General features: G+C 36.6%; 1 protein-coding gene across 1 annotated transcript; it reads right to left on the bottom strand.

Annotated features, from left to right (window-relative positions):
- Positions 1-8,043: 8,043 nt before the first annotated feature.
- FAM98A (family with sequence similarity 98 member A) lies at positions 8,044-22,354 on the bottom strand. Its single transcript, XM_045549368.1, has 8 exons — positions 22,148-22,354; positions 18,822-18,970; positions 16,509-16,643; positions 12,750-12,934; positions 11,640-11,720; positions 10,967-11,083; positions 9,918-10,085; positions 8,044-9,829 (listed from the first exon to the last, which is right to left on the bottom strand). Exons 1-8 carry the CDS (start codon positions 22,198-22,200, stop codon positions 9,167-9,169), a joined length of 1,551 nt encoding a protein of 516 aa, XP_045405324.1. The 5' UTR covers positions 22,201-22,354; the 3' UTR covers positions 8,044-9,166.
- Positions 22,355-26,985: the final 4,631 nt, after the last annotated feature.

A 26,985-nucleotide genomic window follows, 5' to 3' on the forward strand; every position in this document is an offset into this window, starting at 1 on the left:
TCTCTTATCTCACTCAAAATATTTGAACACTCTCTTGGCACAGGTGTGGGAAACAGACATTCTATTCATGCATCACTATTGGGAATGTAAGTTTATGCAACCTCAATGAAGATCATTTTGGCAATATCCATCAAAATTAGAAATGTACTTTCTTTTTGACCCAATAGTTCCACATCTGGGAATTTATCCTAAAGATAATGATGATGGCAATAACAATAGTAATAGCCGTAGCTAATAGTTACAGTGTTTACTACATGTCAAGCACTGTTCTAAGTAGTTTACACAGGGCGAGCCACTCACCCCAAAGTCCTTAAACAGGCCCAAGGACACACACCTAGTGGGGGGGGGTGGACTGGGTCTGTGTCCAGAATCCACGCTCTTGCTTGTGACCTCTCAAGCCGTATTTGGACATAAGAGAAATAAAAAAGTGGACAGGGTTTTTCACAATAGTATTGTTCAGGATAGGAAATAATTGGAAATAATAAAAATAAAAAAGTCTGTCCGTAAAGCCTTGGTTAAATAAATGGTTACACCCATACAACGTAATAAATACCATCCAGATATTTTTTAAAAAGAAGAAATTATATGAATTGATACACATAATTTTTTTTTTTTTTTTTTGAGACAGAGTCTCCTTCTGTTGCCCTGGCTAGAGTGCTGTGGTGTCAGCCTAGCTCACAGCAACCTCAAAATCCCGGGCTCAAGCAATCCTCCTGTCTCAGCCTCCTGAGTAGCTGGGACTACAGCATGCGCCACCATTGTCTGGCTAATTTTTTCTATATATTTTTAGCTGTCCAGATAATTTCTTTCTATTTTTAGTAGAGACGGGGTCTCGCTCTTGCTCAGGCTGGTCTTGAACTCCTGACCTCGAGCGATCCTCCCGCCTCGGCCTCCCAGAGTGCTAGGATTACAGGCATGAGCTACTGCGCCCGGCCAATATGCATAAATTTTTAACTAAAAACCAAGGTGCAGGCTGGCCCAAGAGCAGTGGTATTTAAACTAATTGATCACAACCAGTTACAGTTTTGTTTTTTCCCCACTCCCATGCTTCACTTCACTAGGCTTAAAAAATAAAACAGAAGGCCGGGTGAGATAGTTCACACCTGTAATCCTAGCACTCTGTGAGGCTGAGGTGGGAGGATCACTTGAGGTCAGGAGTCCGAGATCGGGCTGGCCTGTGCCAGACCCCATCTCTACCAAAAATAGAAGAAAATTAGCTGGGCTTAATGGTGTGTGCCTGTAGTCCCAACTACTCAGGAGGCTGAGGCAAGAGGATGGCTTGAGCCCAGGAGTCTCAGGCTGCAATGAGCTATGATGATGCCACTGCCCTCTAGCTGGGGCGACAGAGCGGGACTCTGTCTCAAAAAACAAAATAAAACAAAACAAAAACCAAGGAGCAAAATGGTATGTATTGTATGCCATCATGTGTATACAAATGGGGGAAAAGATTGTTTAAAATATCTCTGAAAGTACACAAATACACACGTAATAAATTAGATGTCAGTGGGAGGGGAACTGTGTGGCTGAGGGGCAATGGTGAGGCTTCATCGGATGACTTTGTTTTTTTTGCATTTTGCATTTTGAACTACATATTACCTATTCAAAAACTTAATAATGATAGTAACAGAGGCAAGGTGACAAGAATGACAAATGTAAGAACTGACTGCAAAAGAATGCATACTGTTTTAATAATCATTTAATGAAATAGCACAATCACAGAACTAGTGACTAGCAGAACTGAGACCTTATTTTTAAAAAACTCCTAATATAATCCTCTTTCCAGTACCTCACACCACCAGTTATTTTTCCTATACCTATAATAACGTCATAGGTAGTTTCTATCACAGACGATGGTAGAAGCTACAGTCTCAAAAAGGGGCTTTGTGTGGTATACAATATGCAGAGAAATCTCTCCAGTCAAGGACAGAGCATTATTAATGAAGTACATCCCTCAGATACACATAAAACCATTTACCATATTAGTGGTCTTTAAGCCTGTTTACCTGCTTATTTTTAAGTTTCTATGTAAAAATGTTTCATCATAAATTTAAATAAGTTTATTGTTTGCTGTAAGATGAAATGAACATTGCTTGTGATTGGAATAAAGATTTCATGACATGATTTGACAACATAGGTTTTAACTACCTTACTGTATAGAACCCTGAATGGGAAAGTCATTTAACAGTTTATGTATGAGTTTTATCCAATGTATCTCGACAAATTTGGTTTTCATAAAAGATTCTAGGTATGTTTATAATAACCCACATAACTAACCTATATTGTTTTGGTTGCTCTGAACTCAGGATATCCCTATACAGGCCACTTTGATCCTTTAGGAAAATAAGTACAGTATAAAACGATTTAAGGGGTAAAATGATTCGAACAGATGTAGAAGCAGGCTCTCCTAAACCAGTATTTTGTTTTGCTTCTTTGTTTGGCACCTGGAGGGTTTTATACCCTGGGACAATTCACAAGTAGAAGATGGGGAATGAGTTTTTGGCTTTTTTTTTTTTTTTCTTTTCTTTTTTCAAATAGGAAAAGCTGTTTTCTCCGCTAGTTTTAGGAAAGGATACCTGTGGAAGATGAGGATCCCTTGCTTAAAGTTATCCACCCGAGCAGCACGACCTTTGCAATGACTTTGGGTACAATTGCTTATTCCATTTTGGAAAACACTATGCTAAATTACAGGCATAATTCTACCTTGTTTATTTTGTTTTAGATGAGAAAAAAAAAGCATATCCAACTAGAGGAAATGTTTTAAAGGGATATAAAAAGAATTCTGTAACATGGGTCAATGAGCAGAATTTCACAATCTTTCAACTCTCTTTGTTGTCCTTGACAATGCTGTTACAAAGCCGCTCTATGCTACAGTCACACATTGAATACTATGGAGGATTCTCATATTAGAAAAAAAGCTAGAATAACAAAGCAAAAGGATACATAGAAGATTGCCCATCATGGATTCTGCATGTGTGGACATTCAGGCTATTTTAGGCTGTTTGAAATTGTAGGAAGGAGAGCTAATGGAGTGCTATGCACTTCTTTGCAACATTTGTTCTAAACTGGAACGAGGAGGGGTAAACAGATGTTCTCTCTAAGATTCTGCTTAGGGAGTTCCAGAGTATTAATTACCTCTGTATTGATGATGATAGCTAAACACTGAGTGCATATTATGTGCTATACACTGCAGTAGGCATTTTACAGGGATTATGACACTTAATTCTTACAGCTCTTCTAAGAAGGTGGGAATTACCTTCATTTTACAGACTGTAAGATTATGGTTTAGCCAGGTTAAATAACTTGTTCAAGGTCACGTAGCTAGTGTACCAGAGTTCTGAATCCAGACCAACTGCCTCCCGATGATTCAAATGAATTGTGAGGCAAGTATTTGTTGTATCCGCCCATTGCTCTCAAATTTTAATTTGGGTACAAATTTCACTGCTCCAGTTTGTTACAGAGTAAGTGCCTCTACAGGAAACATGCTTTCTATTTTTTTCTCCATAGTAAGCACTTAAATAATTTAGTAGTCACGTCTTGGCCTTTTGGCTAAGATCAAGTGTAAATAACTTGGTAAGGAATTAACTTTAAAAGAGCACCACAAAGTTTAAAGCTATTTATATTTTATCATTTAAAACAAGATTTTAAAATAGTCCTTGCTCATCCTTTTAGGTTGGGATTTATTAATACTTTCTGCTTGTTTCTTTAGATTTTTTTACTAATTTCTGATAACTGAGGATTAGTTAGAATGAAGTAAGTTTCTCTGTAGTTTCACGTTAGTGTAGTTGACTTGTGATTGGTCATCTTCCACACCTGGTTTGTCTCGACAGAGAAACAATTCTGAAACAGTTAGGCCTTAAGACACAGAGCCAGTGTTGGCTAAGGCCTTGGTAAGTGCTGAAAACTATGTATAACTGGGAATAAACCTACCTGTTCTAAGGACTTGGTAGTACTTTTCATACATTTCCCAAAGAAAACCTCATTTATCTCAACCATTTTGTAAATGCCTCATTAAAAAAATGCAATTTGGCTGGGTGCTGCGGCTCACACCTGTAATCCCAGCACTTTGGAAGGCCAATGCAGAAGGATCACTTGAGACCAGGAGCTCGAGACTAGCCTGGACAACATAGTGAGACCCTGTCTCTACCAAAAAAAAAAAAAAGAAAATAGCAATAAGAAACAGTGAGTACTAGATATGTTTGCTTTGAATTCCTTAACAATTCTACAATGGACACTTTTGGGTTCTTAAAGATCTTTAATTGCTACATTTCCTTGAAAATTTCCTTGGCTTTTTATAACTTTTGAGTATATCACTTCATCCCATTAAATTTTGTATTTTTATTTTACTCTGTCCTTCCCTTCTCAGAGAAGTTTCTGGAACTACAGTGGACCCCTGGTATATGTGGGGGATTGGTTCCAGGGCCCTGCATATACCAAAATCCGTACATACTCAAGTCCCATACTTGGTCCTGTGGAACCCATGTATAATAAGAAAAGCTGGCCCCTCTATATACATGGGTTTCTTATCCCTCAAATACTGTATTTTCCACCAGTGTTTGGTTGAAAAAAAACCCACACATAAGTTTACCTGTACAGTTCAAACTTAGGCTGCTCGAGTCAACTGTACTCTAAATTTATTTTTTCTTGTCTCGTTATTTCCTTAAACTCCAGAAAACTGGCTCATTCTTTATTCTGAAACTGCCCTTGAAAGGGCTGTAAGATGTAATGGCTATTTTTCAGCTCTAGTTCGTTGAATTTCTCCGTGGCATCTGGAATTGTTAATTACTGAGCTCTGGAGCCAGATGGCCCTAGGTCTGACTCCAGCTCCGCTGCTTACTAGCTATATGGGTGTGGACAACTCTATTCAATCATCCTGGCTTCATTCTCTTTATATGTGAAATGGAGTTAATAGTAGTACTCACATTGCTCTCAATAAACAGTAATAAACTGCTACTCTTACTACTACACCTAGACTTCCATGCTATCTTTCTCTTGGTTTTCCTCTTACTCTGTGACCCTGTTCCATCTGCCCCTTAAATGATTATTCCTCAAGATTCCTCCCTTGGTCCACTGCTCTTTCCCCACCTTGGGTGATTTGATGGAATCATTGTTTTGATAGAATGTTCTAAGGCAAAATCACTGGATGCTGACTGTTCCCAAACCTCTACCTCCAGGCATTTTCCTGAGTTTCACAGTGAAATTATTTTCTCCAGCATACCTTTCCCCTTTCTTGTAATTTTGATTTCAATTAACAGTCTATCATCTACTTAATCACAAAACAAGAAAAGCAGGGGTTATACTAGATTTCTTGTCCTAATAAACTCCTGTAAATTTTATCTCCTAAATATTTCCCAAATCTGCCTTCTCCAACCCTATTATTATACTACATTAGTTTAAGCTCTATGCTTCTGATTCCAATCTTCGCCCCCTCCCTAAAGCTATACTCTTTAGCCAACAATTTATATATTTATAATAGTCTATTAATAAATCTGAACATGCCATACTCTTTCTTATTGGTATACTACTATACATAAAACAGGTCTGAGTTATTTAGGATGGCAAGTAGAGCCCTCTATTATCTGACCCCTGCAATCTTCCCAACTCCTGCCAATTTCCACCTTATATGAGTTAATACTGAAACACTATGCTATACCAGTATCCTGGCATAACTTTCATTATTTATGCTACAATTATCTATGTTTCTGGCTCTGTCACTAGACATTTCCTGAGGCAGGGACTTTCTAACTTATCTTTGTGCCTCAGCCCAACACAGTTCTGGAATATAGCAGACACTGAAGTTTTTATTGGCTGGTGTGAGTGCAGTCGTGTTTATAACTAATTGATCACAACCAGTTACAGATTCCTTTGTTCCTTTTCCACTCCCACTGCTTCACTAGCCTAGCCTAAAAAATAAAATAAAATAAAGTTTTTATTGAACTAAACTGCAGGCCTTTTTTCTTGAAGAAATTATAACTCGATTTAACAAATACTGACATTTTAAGAGATTTTTTTCCCCAAGATTTCCCTTCAAATTTGTGGGGAACAAAAAATTTTTTTTTTCTATATCTGCCCCACACTACTTTATTTATATTTAGTGGACCGTGAATGATTTACTGTGGAAGTTCTCATACCAACAATTAGGTTTAACGCAACTTCTTCACCAAGCACAAATTTCCAGGTGACTGTATGTACGCAAGGTGAAAAGTTCAAACACCGACATGCATACCTGCTTCAATCAGTGATTTGAACCTAGGAATATATTAATGTATACAGATGTGGAAATACATCACTGAACAACAATTCTAGTTATTATAATCATGCTAATGAGGAATGACAGAAATAAGAAAAGTAGGGGAAAAAAAGACATCTTATATAATGCTGGATACTCTGAGATCAATGTATTATATTTTAGGTAAACTCAATGGTGTTCTCTGTTAAAAAACAAACGAATCAAACACCATCCAAATTACTTAAGGGGGGATGATGATTAAATAATATACACATATTTAAAATCTATTTTCAAAAGGATGTACTATAGGCAGGCAAAATATCCAGAAAGGTGGAATGGGCACAACCTGAAAGTATTCAAGTATAAGAATAGAGGTGATTTGGGCACTGGGAAATCAGTTAAGCATATATAGAAATGACTTCAAATGCCTTCCTCCAGGAAGAATTTATTTAACTCTATGTCTGACACAGTTGGATACTAGCTTAGTTTGGATATAGAGGAAAAAACGAAAATGACACTGATACAACTTTAATAATTTTCTTAGAGAATACTGACATCTTGTTCTAGTTCTTGGTAGGGGGAGAAAACAAAACATTAAGAAAAGGTTCTGTTTGTCTCAAGTATATCTGTTTTAAAAGACAATAATTTAAGATTTCATGTTAAAAATTCCCTCCTAGAAATTTTCTGATTTCTGAAAGAAATTCCCACATGCCCTAATGCAGTAAATCATTATTTACTACAAGGTTAAGAATGAATATAATATCAAAAGACACTATACAAAATCTAAGAACTTAACAAAACTAACTCATGGTTTACAATTCACTATTTCTAGAGAACTTAATCTATGTCGAAGAGTAACTCAATTCTTTTATGGTTTCATAATGTGGGAGGAAAATCTAGTTTGAAGCAGAAAATGAAGATGCAAATTTCAGAGCCATCATGGAGAAATGTATCATTTGCTTTCTTAGATACTCATATTTGAAAAAGCAATCTATTAACCATAAATATAAATCAAAATTGTTTTTGTCAAAAGAATGAAACACGTATTCATTAGATATATTGTGGAGTCTGAGCAAAACAAATACTAACCTAACTGCGAATACACTCTAAGGTATCACTTTAAGGTATGAAACCTTGACAATTTTATTTTTAATAAGAAACTCTTACGTATACCAAACATACATATTTAACAGCATAAAGAAGCCAACACAGTGTTCAAAACAACTTAAAACCTTAACTTTAATGATAAAAAAATAAACTGTCTTCAAATTTGAACATTTTAAAATGGCAATTGCTACCTGAAAAATAAACGGGTAAAATTAAAAGGACCAATGTGGGATTTCAAAGATAGTTTTAGTTCTCAGAAGAATGTGCTTATTTCAATACCAAGTAGAAAAATTTTAATGGCAAGACATGAATTCTTTAAAAAAAGCCCAATTTTGTAGGAAAATACAATTTCTCTTTTAACAAACATGTATTTATATTTTCAATTCACTTCATTAAAAAAAAAAACTCCCCCATTGTTAGGGACATTAATTTATCTTTGCCTAATATGTGTAGCAACAGCTACACCCAGTGGCCAGAGATGAGTAGTGACGTTTTCTAGCTATCTTGTTACAATAAAAAGTAAATTTGGAAATAGCCATTTTTCAATTTATTTAAGGTTTAGGATAAGGGTTATCTTTCACTACAAAATACGTTTTAAGGAAATACTCAAGAATCTTTGGGAACAAAAACCTCAGCTCATAAGCTTGATGTGAGGTTCCAGAATAGTTCAGTTAAAAAAAGTTGCTAAAATAAAACTCAGACCAAAGAGAGAACGTACAGATACTTTATTGCTCACCTTTCACACAAAGCACACCTCCAGCCATTTTCTTTCACAGCTTGACAATGTTTACGTATACAAAAACCCAGCAAGAAGCATCATGTCATGTAGATTTCAGTAAAGGACAATGTAAAACATCAACTCAGCCAGGCTTTTGTTTTCTGCAGCAATAAAAAAGGGCCTCCTGCACTAAGCAAAAATCTGTCTTCCTTTGTAGTGCATTTCTTCCATTACAAAAAAAGTCTCCTGCCTAAAGCAAACTAACTTGTATTTGCTGAGCCAGTGGTATTAACTCGTGCATAAAACAAATTTTGGTTTGCTGTTTCTTCTAGCAGATTTCAAGTAAAAATAAGTTGAAGGAAGAACTTGTTTTGGATGGATGCAGGTCAGTTTGAATTGCTATACTTAACTAAACGCTTACATGTACTATAGGTTCACAACTTAGTTTGCTTTTATAATCTTTATGGATTTTGGCCGTGTTCAAGGTTTTCAGAGTTGAGCATATGGTACAGTATTCCACCAACAGAATAAGGCTACTGAATGTGCTATCTGCAGAAGAGCTCATTTAATAGGAACTGACCTAAAGTTCTATCATGAAGCAACTGTGGCATAACCTCTCTGAATAAAAAGCCAACCAGGGCAGAACTGTGGTTGGAAAACAGGCATTAGAATACTTTAAGCAAAACACATATACATGGATTGTTAATATGAGGTTTCCTAGTAGTAAATCTAAAAAAGTCTAGGCGAATCCTCATTTTCAAAACTGCATCTTGAAAACATGAGAACTACTTATTCAAGTAATTTCTTCAAAAACTATGCATGTTCTGACTGTGGAATTAGTCTACTGGTCAATTAAAGGCAATTTTAATCACCTTTTAAAATTTTTTCATAGAAAGGAGAGATGTTGTATGTGTTTCTCAAATAAACAACATTATGTAAATCCATTAAAAGAAAAAACCAACAGAACTGAATGAAGACCTACAAATGCTTATGCCAAGCAGGAATCTGCCTGCCACCTGTGGTCTCACATTAATTCAAAATAGAATGCTGGATTCAGGATTCTGAAACTAAGTTTCTATTACTTGAGCTCTAGCAAAATGTAAAGGTCTGTAGCCTCAACTAGTATAATGTCTTCCCTGTCCAAACCCAGAATGATTATACTGATAACCTCCATGCTGGAAGTGCTGCTCAAACTGACCCCCCTGGTGATAATTCTGGCTCCCCCTTCCTCCCCAACCTCCTCCCTGGCCTGCACGACCACCTCGGCCTCCTCGACCACCTCTCCCTCCGCGACCACCGCCTCGATCACCATGGTGCCCACCATCTTGGTATCTATTGTCCTGCTGGTAGCCACCACCCTGGTATCCACTTCCTGTATATGATGATGTCTGGAAGCCACCATAACCTCCACCTTGATAGCCGCCACTGTGGCCGCCATGATAGCCACCTGGCTGGAAACCTGCATCTCGATAACCACCATCTTGGTAGCCACCTCCTCCTCCACTGCCTCCATCTGTCCAGCCTCCTTGATGCTTATTTCCTCTTCCTCCCCCTCGGCCACCGTGGTCATAGCCACCACGTCCACCTCTCCCTCCTCCTTGTTCATGACCTCCTCGTCCTCCATATGAGGAATGTTCATAGCCACCTCTCCCTCCTCCTCGGCCTCCTGCTTGCTGTTGGGGGCCATCTTGCCTTTTCTGCCACGGTGGCATCTCTGGGGGCGGAGGTTCAATTTCATTGGGTCTACCACCTCTGTCAGGAACCCTGCCCATCAACACCTATGGAATAAGAAAGATATTTTAAACTATTTTATTTTATGAGCTGAAATAAATGTGTTTGGAAGAAAATTAAAGGTATTCTCATCACCTTATTTATGGCACAGGCAGTCTTTTCTCTTATAGAGCCGCTGCTAGTCCTTAAAATCTTTGACAAGTCTTGTCTTGCTGCCAAAAGATGGGCAACAGAAACAGTACTTTTAGGAGATAAGACTGAACGTTTCGGCTGGTAAACCTTGGCTAATTTTTCTGTCTGACTCTGTTGAAAGAAAAGTGTTCAAAGACAAATGTCAATTTTCAGAATGGCATAAATTCATATTAAATAAGTTAAAGATCTACAAAATATTTGATAATGATATTTACTAGGTGACAGATGGCAGGAAAAGTTATAAACTAATCATTGCTCCTACCTAGTCAAGAACTACCTTAAAGTATAGCTGTCATATCTGCTGATATGGCAAAGAGTGATGGTGGGGACAGGGGAGGAGTGGGAAGGCTTCTCTTTAGGGTTGTGGGGCCAAAAAGATAAAAAACGTTCTCCCTAACGTTGGTCTCAGATCAAACACATTCATTTTCTCTATTGACATATAAGAATGTAAACCCACTTCAGTAATTTTGCTTCTTAATTTTCCCATCTTTGGTTTCTATAAGTTAATAAATTATCTGTTGCATGACCGAGACCTTTTACCTGGATTATCTGTTTAAGCTGAAATATAACTTGAGTCTTACCAATTCTTCATTAACAGATTTTAATATTTGATCATAGTAAATCTAATATTTCTAAATTCAATTAGCAAATTAAATTGTTAGCTTAAAATATAGTAAACAAATAATTTGAAAACAATTTATTATTTTAGTAATTTTTAGATTCTATAATATTTCCATTTCTCTCACAAACAGGTACTTCCAGTAGAGACTATAAAATTTAGTTTTGCTGAAAAGTATTAAAAAGTTGAAAAATAAGTGCTTTTATTATTGCTGAATAGATAAAAGAGTTGCTATTCAGCAAGTCACTAAGGAAAAATTCTTATGTGTGTCTCTTACGTGTTTCTCTTGTAGTTTCCATTTTATCTAACCTGTTTAGATGTTTAGGGATCATGTCTATAAATACTCTGATCTTTTAAATTATTTAATGTGTACCTTAGCTCTGTCAGACCAGCCAAAGGACTGTACAGTGACATCCAAACGTTTTATTAGCAGCTTTCTCCGGACTTCATATTCATTGGCTATGGCTTGGTTAATTGCTTCTATTTTTTCCTAAAGCAAAATTAAAAAGACCAGTTAGAATTTAAATCTGCTTGATCCTCTGTTTTTATAAGGGCAGAAACTGTGTCTGTGTCATTCACAACTGAATTCCAGGCAGTTAACACACAGTCCCTTTTCCACATAATCTATTAATAATTAATGAAATGACAGGCAACAAAAAGCTAATTCTAAAACTTTATAAATATATAAAGTACAAAATTCTTATTTGGCTTTCCCATAAATCAGTTTGTGATGCTCAGTCCAATTAAGTTTTTGGCCTGAAGGCAATCCACTTGGCAATTGGAAACATGCGTCATATTGAATTTCAGTTTATTTTAATCAGCTATGTGAAATATTTACAAATTATAACATTAAGTATTTCTAATCTTACACAAATAAAATTACTCTGCATAAATCTTGAGATTCACAAAAATGATTCCAAGGATGTCCACCTAGAAAACTACACATTACAAAACATAATTTAAAAAACACAAAATATAAGTGTTGGCATAAAAGTCATGAAATAGATAATTCCTTACAAAGTTTATTCAAGATGGTCACTACTCACCCAGTGGGCTGGTCCCATTGGCTTCTTCAATAAAGGCTTTCCCACATGATTAGGTGGAACTTTTGCTAGTGTTTCCTTTAACTGACACAAAAACATAAACAAATGAATAAAAAATCCAAAACTAAAACATATCCTCCTCATCTTCCCAATTCCCATCATATCTTACCATCAAAAGAAGATTCCTGACAGAGGCAAAGGTGGAGGATGTTTTGAAATGTAAATGTGAATGTAAAAGACCCACAAGACACTCACTTTTCCCACTCCTCATGTGCCTATAGAAGCACGATTCCTTCATTGCACCTAGAACAGTGCCTGACCACAGTAGGCACTCAATGAGCATTTGCTGAATGGATGAATGAACACATAGGCAAATACGGACTATGGATACACTGCTGCTCCCCTGTAGAGTTCAGCCGTATTTGTGCATCATGGTGCCAGTCTACCCCACAAGGCAAATGTACCAATTCTTAAGAGTCCAGCAGATACGCAATAGGGAATAACTCTGCTATAACAAATACCATTTTCTGCTACTCATTAATTTTTTGTTAAAATTGCTTGTTCCTAAGAGATAAAAAATCTTAGCTGTTGATGTGTGGTATAAAAATAATCCTAATTTATTTTCACATACCAAATTAATGTTATCAGTCAACAAATCTAGTTTGCCAATTGAAACATATGAGACCCGAAGTGATTGGATTTAAAAACAAAATATTAACATCCTTTTCTGACCAGTCAATGGGGAGAAGGGTGGTAACATTTAATGATAAAGACCTTAAAAATTAATTGCATCAAAGTTCAATGATCAAATAATTTTTAAAGGACTTAAATCTTAATCCTTTTTATATTATACCTAGCTTACTTTAGCTTATAAACCAAAGTGTAAAGTTTCCTTTTTAAAAAGAAACATGCTAACATGTTTTTTAAAAAAATGCTAAAATACTGATTTCTCTTTAAGGTATCTAGGATAAAAACCCAAAACTCAATTAGTAACAATTACTTAATAATATGCACATTAGGTTCCCATTAAGAGAAATTAACTTAATTGTTTCATTTCAAACAAATGTAGGACTATGCCTTTAATACACTACAATTTGGTACTAAAGGTCTTACTTTTTTTTCAATCCCGCTGAAGAATTGGAACATAGTTATATTGGCTGGAGGTTTGGACATTCCTAGAGCAATACATATGCCTTTCAACTCTTGAAAGACCTCACTACCGCCTCCTTCTTGAGCTTTTTTTGGAGGAGCATTCACACAGAGCATTCTGGCAGCTTCTAGTTCTGAGATGAGGTATGCTGAAGTAAACAAAATAAGATTTCAAAATGAGATACAGCTACAGTTATAGTCATAAGTCTGGAGTCACAACTCTATAGACCTAATGATACGTAACTTTTAAAGCTGCAAGAATGGATAAAAACAAGAAAGGAAAACCATTTTACCTGCAAATGATATAACGTATAAATTGGTTATGTAATTTAGGTATTTAACCGATATTAATGCTTAAAGGTTAATTTAAAAGTAAGTGATTCTTCTTTGAAACCAAAAGATCGAGGTAGATCACATCTAAAAATTTGGATTCTTCCATTATTAAGGAACCTCCAGAACAGGGGTTGGCATCTGTTAAAAAATTAGCAAACAGTGGCAGGTGGCCAATTTTTAGTGACAATTAAAAGTGCTCCTTTTTTTTTTTTTTTTTTTTACTTATTACCACTTGTGAACACCAGTGATACAACTACCTTACCCTCTTGTCTCCCAGTGATTAGGTAGCCTGTTCAGAATCGGTGTGAAACACATTTTTAAGTATTCAAAGTTTAACTTACAGGAGAAGTGGGAAGGCACTAAACTCCCAAAAGTTCCTTTCCCAGTATACTTATGTTCCCCTCTGGGTGTAAAAAGAAAGCCCTCTTCCATCTAATGTTCTTCTCAGGGCTCCCTTTCCCCCTACTTTCCTCACCCCACTCCCCCCACAACAACAAAACTTTCAAATCACTTCTTGGCAGAGTCTCCTTTGTGTCAGTATCATCCCCTTGTGTGCTGATTTCAGCCAGGTATAATGAGGGCAATTCAGGTAATTCAGTTGAAGATATCAATAGTCAATCTCATTCCTTTAACGTTCCCAAGGACATTTCAATTTTTATAAAGATGATTAATAATCATTTGAATCTTAAGATGTCAAGTTACGTGACAAAGTCAGATCCTTCTCACAATACAAGGAAAACAGTTTTGGAAAAAGACATTTTCAAGGCCCTTAAGTCCTATTAAAAGTACAAAAAAAAAAAAAAAAAAAAAGAGATCACCTTGAATATCTCATTTCCTACACCCAAAGTGTAATGCTAGAAACATAGGGGCCATAATTTTAGCAAATCATTTCTGAAAAGTTGCCTACTCCTGTTCCAAAACAATAAATATAGCTAAGTTTCTGGAAAGGTCATCTTAAATGGGTTTGATACTATAAAATCTTTACATGTTCTATACAACAAACTGTATTTTTAGGAGTTAAAACATCAAAACAGTAAAACTCCACTGTTATAACAATAACAACTGTTTTTATAAATACGGTTTTACCAGAACACTGCCACACTCATTCATTTACGTATTGTCCAGAGCTGCTTTTATGCTACCACAGCAGAGCTGAGTAGCCACAACAAAGAACTTACAGCCAACAAAGCCAAAAATATTATCTGGCCTTTTTAGAAAAAGTTTGCCAACCCTTGTTCTAGAATATCATATATTATGATTTAATATACTGGTTCTTTAAATTTGGGACAACATAGTACAGGTATTCACAAAATTACCTCACCAATACAATTACCATGAAAAAACTTTCACTGTAATCAATGTGTTCAAAGCACAAGGAAAGGCACTAGAAATATGATTAAAAAACACACAAAAATGAATATTTCTACTGACAGTCTAGTTAGGAATAAAGAATATATGCCCTCCCCCCGCCCCAAAAAGGTGAATAGTTCTTCATCTATTAGGAACTCAGATATCTGACTTAACTTACCTAAGGGAAATAATCTGAGAACCATAAAAGGCCAACGAATCCTTACTCTGATACATAAGAGTTTTCAGCCACTCACTGAAAGACTATTCTATTTCACTAACAATTCTAATGAGGTTGGTTTATTTTTCCCTTTAAAATACAATGTGATAAAAGACTAAAATTATTGAGGTAAGGGTGCTAGAAGAAGTAAAATTATAGCATTAAGATGTGACAACTGATACTTGGAAAGATGAGAAATATTTACAAAGAGCAAGTAGAAAATGAGTACACGCACATAAATACCAAAATGAAAGAGAGGTTAAAAACTGAGGGGAATATATTAGAATGGGGAAATAGAAGCAAAGATAAAGAAGGAAATAGTGTGTATGTACGTATGAAGAATTAGAAACGAGTAACCTTCAGTTGATTAGTAATTTAATTGAGGAACAAACAGTTGTATATTCTTGAAAAGCTTTTGAGGGTGACAGCACATTAAAATACAGTCTATAATTATGACCCTGAGTCCAAAATAATGTTCACTGCAGTCTGCTTAAAAAACAGCAAAGAGTAAAAAGCATTTTATAAAAGATTTACATTAAAGTGGTTCTTGTAAGCAACAGCGTTAAAAAGGCCAAACTCTGAGCTCTTTGGAAGAAATTAACTATTCAGAGTCATTACTAAGCATTCCCCACAGCTCTTATCTTCATATGTAGATAACATATTCTAAGTGCAAATATTATTGAGAAGGATAAGCAATGCTACAAAGGAAGAACCAGGTGAGTACAGTTATTGAGCCAGTTATAGAAATTATACAATTTGAAGGATACTGAATGAATATGTAAGAACTATATGTGGCAATATTAATAGCTAGAAAGCAATATCTAACCTTATATGCATACTCCCCCAATAACACCCATTTGAGACAAAGGGGAAGTTAAGAAAGTGATTCTGGAATAACTTAGTGCTTAAGTATAATGGCTATGAACATATTCTTTTCCTAATTGAACCTTCAAAACACGAATTGTGCTACTTTTCAGAAATCAAAGCGTAGTTGTAAAAACAAACATTTAAAAAGTCCTCTTAATTATGTCTGTCATAGTGAGAACTATAATATTTAGTTAACCAAAGCTTAACCTAAATGTGCTTTAGAATGCTACAAAAATTCTGAGTTAAGACTATTAGTTATGTTTAGTGGAAAGTTTATAGAAGGCAATAAAATTTTTGAGTCTACTAAATGTTTTTCAGTGAAGAGACAGACAATAGTTAGTATATAAAAAACATGCAAGGGAAGAACCTGTCATAAAAATTTACTTCCCAGAATGATTAGCAAGTACAAGACCAATCCAAATATTATTCTAGAATACTTACAAACAAAACCAAAACCCCTGAACAATTATTCAACCACAAAGAAATATCAACAGAATACTTTAAGTCATTACATTAACCATTAACTGCATCTAATGAATGCTTACTCTCCTCAAAGAAACTAATTTCCAAAGAAATTTTTCATTATTTCCACACTGTCTTCCCAGTCTATTTTAAAATGTGCATCAAGTCTAAAATGCTAAGGTTTAATGATCACACACTTGAACACTCCAGCACTACCACTGGTCACACTAGGTGAAGCACAACGGCCTGAGTACCACCAAAGCTGAAATGAAAGAGTATCAGTTATAAAAACAACAATGCTACCAATGCATACACCCACCATCAGCTCCTAAATACTATTTATTAAAAAATAAATACATAAATACTATTTATTTAAAAAAATAAATAGTATTTGAATTAAATCCATAATGAAACAAAATAAGAACCACCAGCTTATTAGTCATGGAAAACATAAACAGAAAATAATAGCTACATTCTAGTAGTCATGAACTTACTGAGCAAAAGGAGGCAGTTCTTCTGAACGAGAAGGCGCTTGGTCACATCCCCAGATGTCAGTGAAAGATAGGGACAGTTCATCTCCCCTAGCAGCCCACTCACCTCAAGCTGGAATTCTTCAGCTTCACTTGGACCTTTAAAGAATTAAAATAATCTTATTTAATAATACTGATTGTTTCTCTCATTAGCATAGTAGTTACTGTATATTAACTGAAATTTAAAATAAGACTCATAACTTGAGTTTATTTTTTCTCACACTGCTGAAAATGTTCTTTCTTAAACAGTGTTCATTAGGTTATTCTCTTACTGGAGAATCTTCAACGGCTCCCTAATTCCTACCTCATCTAATCAAACTTTTTGTCTGCCTTTAAGGATTCTTCACAGCTGTTTATGCTTGCCCTTCCCAGCACATTCAGTAACAATCACCTACTTACTCCCTTCACAAATACTCCCTCTATTTGTGCCAGGCCAGTCTCTTCACTGTTCCAGGAACAGCCAGTCTCATTTCCACTTTTGTGCCTGCATTTAAGTTATTCCCTGCGATTGATATGCCCTCTACTTTCTCCTCTAGCAAATCCTACCCATCCATCGAAGCTCAGTGGTCTTGCTCCCTGATGAAACCCTCAAGTATTCTTGCACTTATGATTTCCTCTCCCTGTGAACCACAAAGTGAACCATTTAATTCCTGTACTAATCAACAACTAAGTTGTTTCATTTGTGCCTAATATTCCCAGTTAGATTTAATTTGAAGACAGCAAAGATGGCTTATAGTTCTATATTCCTGTAATATGTAAAATATGTAAAAAAAAAAAAAAAGTACAGTTCATTGGGTGAGCCAAGGAAAAAAAACAATGCTCTTTTCTCATTATTTTCACAACCATTTGAAAAAGGGGAAGAAGGAGGAGTAGAAATTAACTAACAAACTTTGAGGGAGTCACTCAACCTGAGTTCATCTTCTCATCTGTAAGACTATATTATCAATGTTTTGCAACCTGTGATTGGGAACCCTACAGAGTTACACAGAGCTCCCTTAGAGGCAGTTGGGAAGGATGAGGAGAGAGTTGTGCTAAAGGTACCCTCTCTCTACTTTAAGTAGAACAGCTACACCTTTTTACCTATTTTATATGTTGGGTTCTATATCATGTTTCATTTGAACAAAAGGGCTCCAGGTTAAAAAGAGTTATCATCTAGTATTGGTGTTTTCAAAGGTTCCTACAATCTCTGAAACATTAGGTCAAGAAGCAGTACAGCACACTGTTTAAGTGCATTGGCTCCTGAACTTGACTACTGGGGTTGAATCTGGCTCCACCTCTTACGGGTTGTGTGACCTCGGGCAATGCATTTAACCTCTTTGGGCTTTCTCAGTTAATATATAAAAGTAATAAAACCTGCTTCATAGGGTTACCCTGAAGTTTAAATGAGTTAACACATGTAAAATGCTCAGAATATATGCTCAATAAATGTAAGCTGCTGCTATCATTGTCACACTATACCCTCTTTAATAATTAGAACTGAATGCAATTAACATGTACACAAACTAACACATAAGAGGGTGAGCTCTTCAAAATGGGATTATGTGAGAAAAAAGGGGATTATGTGTATAGTTCTCCATAAGGGTGGGTTAACTGGTGGGCATTTTTCTTGGTCTCCTATTATAGGTTCCCTCCCTCCCTACGGCAGGAGGGAACCAGATGGTGAAGTGTCAGGTTCCAAGCTTTTGTCTCTTTTGTAGCATCTACTAGTATTAAAAGCGTTAACAAAATTGGCAAATATAAAACAGCTCTCAGCCCCCTAAATCTGAACATGCTGAATCTGGTTGCGATGTATCTAATGGTACATTCCTATGATAAAGATAGCTTCTTAACAAAGTGTTCTCTGTCTTCCCAAGCATAACAGAATTATATCGAATTTACCATGGTATATGTGCTTCTGGAATCTGGTAGTCCTAAGAGAAAAACATCCCAATTTCCAGTTCTAGCCACCAATCTAGGATCTTAAAATTCATGTTTTATAAAATGCAGAAAGTTCACATAGTCTATACTTGTGGTCTCCATTTTTCTGTATCTCAGTAATAGGGTCTTTTCAGCCTCCACCAATTTTAAATAGTTATGTGACTATATTCTGGCTTTTCGACTTCTGAATTACCTCATCTCTAAAAATAATGGAGGAAAAAATATCTTGGCTCCTTTACAAAATTTCTCTGCACATTTACAAAAAAGCTTGAAATTTCAGCTTTAGTACTATTAATGTTCAATTGATAATACTGTAATTTTGTTTTTATATTTTGTACCTAAAAGTGAATGTTTACTTACTGTTAGTTGCTTGCACATTTTCCTCTAGCTTACAGAGCACTCTTAATTCAGACACCAGCCAAGCACAGAGTTTGGTAAACTCGGGGGAACTGGCTCCAGCCGAGACTGCCTGAGACAGAGCGCCATCTTCCAACAATGGGCCCTTGTAACTGGTGAGTAAGAAATTACACTTAAGAATATAAAATCACACCTAATTTATTACAGATAAAACACACCTATAAATTATTTATGTAATTAAGCAATAATTTAATAAAGATAAGTAATGATTATCAACTTCTAAACTTGCAAATATAAATAAAATTTAGAACCATATTGAACCATTAGAAGAACCTAAATGTTAACTATATTTCAACCCTTCAAAATATATGTGAATGTTTAACAGAATAAATTATGTCAACTTCTTCTGTACATTTACTGAAAGCTCTTATTGTAAAGGTTTATTTTCTTACTATAACTGAATTGAATTAAAACCAGATTAACAAGTGATAGCTAATTATAACTTATATTTTAGAAATAAAACTTATTTATAGGTTATCTTATCTAGAAAGTTTTAGGAATCAATTAGGTTAGACTTCCTTTAAAAGCAAAAACTTTCCAATTAACCATTTATTTCCTTTTTCTATATTTAATGACAGTTAAAACTAGTAAGACACAGTAGTACCAGAGAAATGTCAGAATTAATTTAGTAATTGTTGGGGCCAGTCAATGAACTGGAGCACCTGAATCCTAATCCTTTGTAGGTGATTCCAATGTAATTTTAAAAATTATAAAATGTTCAAACATTTATAAAAGGCAACAGTAACAATGAGCTTCAAGCATCTATATTTTAGAATTTAAGATTTTTATCAAAGTAATCTTAAAATATATTATTCAGATTATTTTATATTCTTTTAAATGAAATATTGAGAAAAACACTGCTATTAAAGATGACACATTAGATATGTTTAAGATAATGTGAAATTTAGAAGTATAAGTATGTTTTCAATCCCTTTAAAATACGATTATATGTTTATACAGCATATGATATGGAATGGAAAAAATCATACACAAAATATGAGATTACATATAGTCTGATATCTAGACTTAAAAACCACCTGTTATTAGACACTGGAATAAAGACACTAAGTCTAGAAATTTCTCCTTATGTTTCACATTTAGACTTCATTAGTTTATTCAACATGTAGTTACTGAATTTCTACTGTGTGCTGGTTAGAGATAAAAGGTAGTCATTTAACTTTAATATTTCTCAGTGAATCCTTTAAAAGTACATATCAATTAATTAAGACTGAATTTTAGTGCTTGAGTGTCACCAAACTAAGTAGTTATGGTTAAAATTTTCAATGGTTTTTAGAAAATCCATCTCAATTATTCAATTACAATTGCAAGTAACGATGACTTTTTTTTTTTTTTGTCACTTTGTTGCCCTGGCTAGAGTGAGTGCCATGGCGTCAGCCTAGCTCACAGCAACCTCAAACTCCTGGGCTTAAGCGATCCTGCTGCCTCAGCCTCCCCAGTAGCTGGGACTACAGGCATGCGACACCACGCCCGGCTAATTTTTTCTATATATATTTTAGTTGGCCAGATAATTTCTTTCTATTTTTAGTAGAGACGGGGGTCTCGCTCTTGCTCAGGCTGGTCTCGAACTCCTGACCTGGAGCGATCCACCCGCCTTGGCCTCCCAGAGTGCTAGGATTACAGGCATGAGCCACCGCGCCTGGCCAACAATGACTTTTATAGTGCCCAAGAAAAAGTTAAAAGAGGGTACAAGAACAATAATGGGAAGAAACAGCATCCACGGCCAATTCTTAAGTGATCTCTGTCCATGCAGAATGACTACATTTAAATAAGGTCTACCGCTTCCTCTCATTCCACTCCTCCTTCAACACCATTAAGTGCCATTTCTTCCAGGCAGCTCCTAGTACTTCATTTCCTTTCCCAGTAAAGGGAACTCGCTCCTCACAGTATTGTTTTCATAGTATCCTGTGAACCTCTTTCACCTCACCTTGTACCCTTAAATGCCCAGCAGCTCAACAATGCCAGGAACAAGTGTTCCTCAAAAATATTTAATCTAATGAATGGTTTCATATGTGAACAAGGAATTCAGCCTGAGATTCCAGTAAAAAGAGACCATTGTGCTGAATGTAATTTTTACTTATGTCCTAATGAAGGAAATAAGTCCCCTAAACTCTGCAATATATATTAAAATTTAGAGCAAGTTTCAAAGAAAAGAACAACAGTATTTCACATTGACAAAGATGATAAGCACGATCCCTCTCCTTCCTAAAAATTTCTGCCAGGATAGCAAGTTATTAATACTTCAGTGGGTAGACTTTGGGAACCCTCAAGGTGTCCTTTCCTAAAAAAAGGTTTCTCTCGAAGGTTTCTATGTCATGGGAAAACCTAAGGGAAAGTTTTAAAGTTTTGATAAAGGACTTGTTACTTAAAAATACAGCCAGGTAACCTGTACTTTGTTTTGACACTGTACCTGTAGGCAAATATTTAATGACACAATTTGTTTCTGGAACCACCTTTAGCCTAAGAGGTTCCAAGTTCTCAAGTTTAATAGAGTACATTGATCTGGGTAACCCAGTGAGATAAGAAACCCTATTTCCAGCTCTTAGATACTGACAAATTATGGTTGAGTAACTCAGGACGAGAGAAAAAAATGCAACACAAATATGCAGGTTCTTAGTGGGTGAAGATGGGCTAATGGGGCTCAACAAGGCAGAGTGTCAGAGTCAAGGGAAACTGCCAGTGGTTCTCAGGGAGGTGCTGATAGGGTAGATGCACAAGTGGGCTGGCTGGCGGAACAGATGCAGCGCCCAGACATGTGGTTTAGGGAAGCCTGGGTGCATGCAGAGAATGACTGGGCAAAGGAGAAATTTTGAAAGAAGTGGGGTGGGGTAGGAGTAGGAGCTCAAGACGGGAGCAGGAAATCTGGAGGGCGAGTAAGGAAACAGAGAATCAACTTTGGCAACCTCTAGAGCGGGGGTAGGGCAGGAGGATGGGGAGCAAGAAGAGAAGCTCGGGAGTGGGGGGTGGCGAGAACCAGAGCCCAGACAATGACACGCATGACTGACAAACGCTGCGGGTAACTCGGCTGCAGGGAGCACTGGGCAGGCCCAGGGGAGTCGGGATTAGAGGGCTCCGAGCCGGCAGAGCAAGCAGTGGACGTGGCACGGCGGGTCCCGGGGCCATAGAAAAGCAACAGCCAGGAGCCACGGGGTGCGGCGTGGAGAGGCAGGTGTCTCTGACTGGGGCGCAGGAGGTGTTCCCGGGGGACTGGCAGTGTGCGGTTTGGGAGACTCGTACCCTGGCAGTCTTACCCTAAATCTTCCAACGACTCCAAGATGTCAGTCTCCATGAGGTCACACTCCATGCTACTGTGGTATTCAAATTTCCGAGTCGTCAGGCTCCCCTCTTCGCCGGCTACGCGTACACTCGCGCATGCGCTACTCTCCCGGAACTTCCAAATCGACAGCTGGCGCCTCAGCCCCTGCACTGCGCATGTTCCGAGCGTGCGCAAGAAACTTGGTCCCGCCCCCCGCCCCGCCCCTGCCCACTAAAGAGTTGCCGCGCCCCACAGTTTTGCACATGCGTATTACGAATAGTGAAGCTAGCCGCCCAAAGAAGGGCAGGAGGACCGGCTGCGTGGCAGCTGGGCGTGGGGATCAGGCAAGCCTCCAAGCTCTCTTTATTGGGTATACGCATGTGTGAATCTTGGGGGCGGGGCCGGAGGGCTAGGAGCTTGGGGCGGGGTGTGTCGGTCGTGAAACCGAGTATGTGCATCCCAGATGGTACACGGGGTGGTTTTCTGCAGCGTGCCGGCGTGTTCTATCCTTAGCTGGGGGTCATGGAGAAGGAAAATGCATGTGCTCCGTTCTTAATTGCCCAGGACTGGAAGATGGGCCAAATGCCGAGAAAGACAGTTAACGTGCCATTTGATTTCCTTGTGGCTGCAGTAGCTGTAGTTTAGGGTTAGGGATGAGTCAATTTTCTTTAGACAACGGATGTATTCCCATAGTTGGATCGTTTCGCCCCATGCATTTTCCAACTGACTTTTTAAGTGTTTCCTAGACACTAAGCATCTTATTTTAAGGGGAAAGGTGGGGAGGGAGGCTTCACTCCTTAACAAATAGAATAGAATTTATTTAAAATCTTGTAGTTTAGAAAGTGAATAAACTTTTTGGCTGTAATTTCATTGCTTTTGACATTATTTGCCTGGGCGTAACATTCAGTCCACGATGGGGTATGATTTCTTGGCAGTTAATGAGTATGTGCTTAGGGATTATTGAAAAGTGAGGAAAATTGTTTTCAAAGTGATGGCATATTTTAGAAAATTATATTTAACCATAAGTTGGTATAGTTACATTGTGTAGGCATTTAATTAAAGAGTTTTCACATTGGTACCAGTAGAATTTATTTTGTAGTTCTCAAGCATTTTTGTGTCTAATGAATAAATGCTCCTTTTCCTTAGTAGTACATTTTTTAGCTCCTTATTTTGCATCATCTGAAGTGGGGCAAAGTTATTATGTACCTGCTGTGGCTTGACATGGGATTATTTCCCTGACCCACATTATGCTGCAATCATCATAAGGCTATGTAAATATGACATTTTACAGAGGAAGACACTAAGGCTCAGTATTTTAATGATCTGTCAACCATCTTAATGCCCATAAGTATGGAACTAGATTTTGAGATTGAGGCATATCTGAATCCATATTCCTTCCTATTTGACTAGTCAAAGAAGGATTTATAAACAAGATATGAAAAGATAGAAAGATTTAGCTACTTGTATTTGTTTAATCTTTTATATATTGTACATAATTACCTTATTATAATAAAAATGGAATAATTATTTTTTTCTCATAGGGTTGTTGAAGGTACTAAACAAAAAGTAATGCTTAATACAATTGGTCAGTTCAGCCTAGAAGAAAAACACACAATCAATTTTGAAAGAAAAAGTGTTTTATTCGTGATTCACTTTTTGATGTTAAGTTGTAAAACATAATATTAGTGAATGAACCATGATGCCTTAGCTAAGTTTATCAGTATTTTCTTTCCAATGCCCAGAAAATCCAGAATAATCTCCCCATTTTAAGATGTTCAAATTAACCACATCTGCAAAGTCTCTGTTTCCATCTAAAATAGCATGTTTGCAGGTTCTGAAGATTAGGACACAGATAGCTTTGAGGTAGTCTATTATTCTGCCTACCATACTGCCTTTCTTTTTTAAAAATTTATTATTATTATTTTTTAACAACCTGAATAAGATATCCCAGACACTGCCTTTCCTAGAGAATAAGAATAGTGAATGATCTTAAACACCAGACTTTCTCAGGTCTTAAAAACAGTAAAGAGAAATTATTTTTCATACTTGTAAAAAAAATGTAGGGGGGATAATTAAAAACTGATTTCAGTGTTTAGAGGAACATCTTTTATGTCATAACCTTAAAAATTATTATAAAGAAAGTTTTTAATTATGTAGTAATTAAAAGTTTGTATAGCACAGCTGAGATCCTTAAGAAAATTACTTCTAAAATCCATAGAAGGGTAATTTTTTTTTTTATCATGGCAATGAGGGAAATATAAACTTGAACTTAAGGTTTGTCATAAAATGGTTTCTAAGAGTTGATTAAACAGGCATCTAAAATAAATAATTTTTCTTTCTCAAATAAAAGAGTGCTGTCTGAAAAATAGCACCATTTTCCATGTTTAATGAATTTGCCTGTAGAATGACCTTCCAACAAAGAGAAAATAAGAAAGACCATAGATTTGCTCATGGTGCTCATGAAATGCAAATTTATATATGCTACCAAATAAAGTCCTTTTCAGCTTGCACAGTAAAAACACAACTCTTCTTTTTCTTAAATGTTAGCATGTAGAATTGAATCTTGTATGATCTCAAATACTTTTGTATTACTAAAGAATGCTATTTTTGAAATCACTCTTCTGGCCATGTTAGTATATTTTCTTAGCCCTAGCAATTTTTAGAGAATGTTACAAAATTTGAGAGCAACATCTTACATATGTTTAAACTAAACAAAGGAAGATATATATATATATATGTGTATATATATATCTCTCTCTCTCTCTTATATATGTGTGTGTGTGTGTTTGTGTGTATGTATACAGACACAGAGATATATGCAGATCTTTCCAGAATAAAACCTCCAAACTTGATTCCTATTGTTCTCCCCAAAGTACCTTCAGCCTAGTTGCCATGTTCTGCCAACCTGTAAATCAGGCATATAGTGAATCAGATAGACATTCATCTAGTTTGGATGCAGTAAGAGTTTATTAGAATCTAGCCCAGAGGTGATAAACTAGCATCCCTACCAGGACAAGAGTTATATTGTGTTTGTCCTGATTACTAATTTAAAGAATTTTGAGTCAACATTTAAAAGTTTGTAGATTTTATCTAAAAATCAGGAATTCTGGCTTTCCTTGGAAAAAAAAATCAGCTGACTTGGCAGCACGGGGACCTCACTGTCCATAGAGGCAATGATTGGCTTAGGTTGAGTAGGCTGCCCCTCCTAGCTGGGACCTGGGCCTACCAGTTCCATCTGTTTCTGGATCCTGTCACTCACGCAAAATATCATATGTACATCCAGCACATTACTTGCTCCCTGTGAGTTTGAGATTTCCAATCCTTTTTAGTCTTTTATGTCTTAAACATGTTGATGACTTCCTACCCTATCTCTCATGGGCCTCTCCTTTTTCCTTTGCCTATTCTAGTCACATGGAGCTTCTGCTAGTCACATAACTTGCCATTTCATGGTTCTATACTTTTGTGCAAATTTTGCCTGGAACCTCCAGGAATCACCTGGCAGGTTCCTCCTGCTCAATCTTTGGGACTCAGTTTGAGAGAAGCCTTCTCTGACTGCTTGGGGTACTCATTCCCTCCTCCCAAAGCTTCCTTAGCACTTTGGCACAGGCAGCTCCAGGCGAGTGCACAGGTATGCCCTCTGCTCTCTGCTGCTTTGCTCATATTCCACCCTGTCCTTGGGACCCCCTCAGCTTCACTGCTCCGTGAAAGAGGTAAGAGCACTGGTTGAAATTAATTTTCCTCTCTTCTGTATTTATAAAGTGCCCAACTTGACTGATTATCACAACCATCTGGCAGACTTAACTGCAGATTTCTGGGCCCTGCCTCTGGTAAGTCTATGTCAGCCTTTCTGGGATTGGATTTAGGGATCTATATTTCTTAAAACCACTTCAGATGGTTTTATAATTAGTCCTTCATAATTTATCACTTATTAGTGTTTTATTTTTATGTTGCTTATTTCATGTGTTCTGATCTTTTCTCTCCAGTTGCTATAAAACCGTATATGTCCTACAAATTGCCTAGTACATTGATGCATACATAATAGACATAAAAATGTTGATTAGTTGATTGACAAGAAAAGAAGAAAAACTTCCCTTCCTCATAACCAGATTTTGCTTTCTTTGAAAAGAATAGTGATTCTTTGCAGAGAATAAATAAGTATACAATAATGAATTATGCTCTGAGCTCTCGGATCGTCCTGGAACTCAGTCAATGTCTATTTAAAACTTGGCTATTCTGGTAGGGCGATATGTTCTCTGCTGACTTAGATTGTTCTTAGCAACTTTGTCTTTTATTCTAGTGCAGTGATTCTTTTCTGTGTGGTTGGAGGGGGAAAGGGGATAAACATTATAATCTTCGAAAAGACTTTTCAAGCTCCACACCCCCTGCTAGTCCCCTGAGAACCACAGCATTGTGATGAGAGATGTTACTGTGTTACTGATTAGGAGTGGACCCTGAACAAAACAGAGTTGAAGCAGAACAAAGGCTGTGAATCACTATCCTAGGAAGAGTTTGTAAGTATGACTATTATGATTAGATAAATGAACTAGATTTTCATGTTCTCAACAAATCCTAGTCTCTAGTTTTTAGTAAAAGTACGTAATTTATTTCTTCCTTTTCACAATAGGATCAGTATCTGAAATCACAATAGAGAAAAGAAGAAAATACATTTTAAACAGAAACAACTAAATTCAAATCCTTGTGTTAGAATACTTTATTTTATGGTTTGGAAACCTTGGGTTAAATCACATAAATTTACCTCTGAAGGGAACCTTGGGAGATCATTTTAGATTAGCCCTTCTCAACCGCTTCTAAGAGAAAGAATTAAGCCCTACT

This window comes from Lemur catta, chromosome 4 (assembly GCF_020740605.2).
Source record: "Lemur catta isolate mLemCat1 chromosome 4, mLemCat1.pri, whole genome shotgun sequence".
Taxonomy (NCBI): Eukaryota; Metazoa; Chordata; class Mammalia; order Primates; family Lemuridae; genus Lemur; species Lemur catta.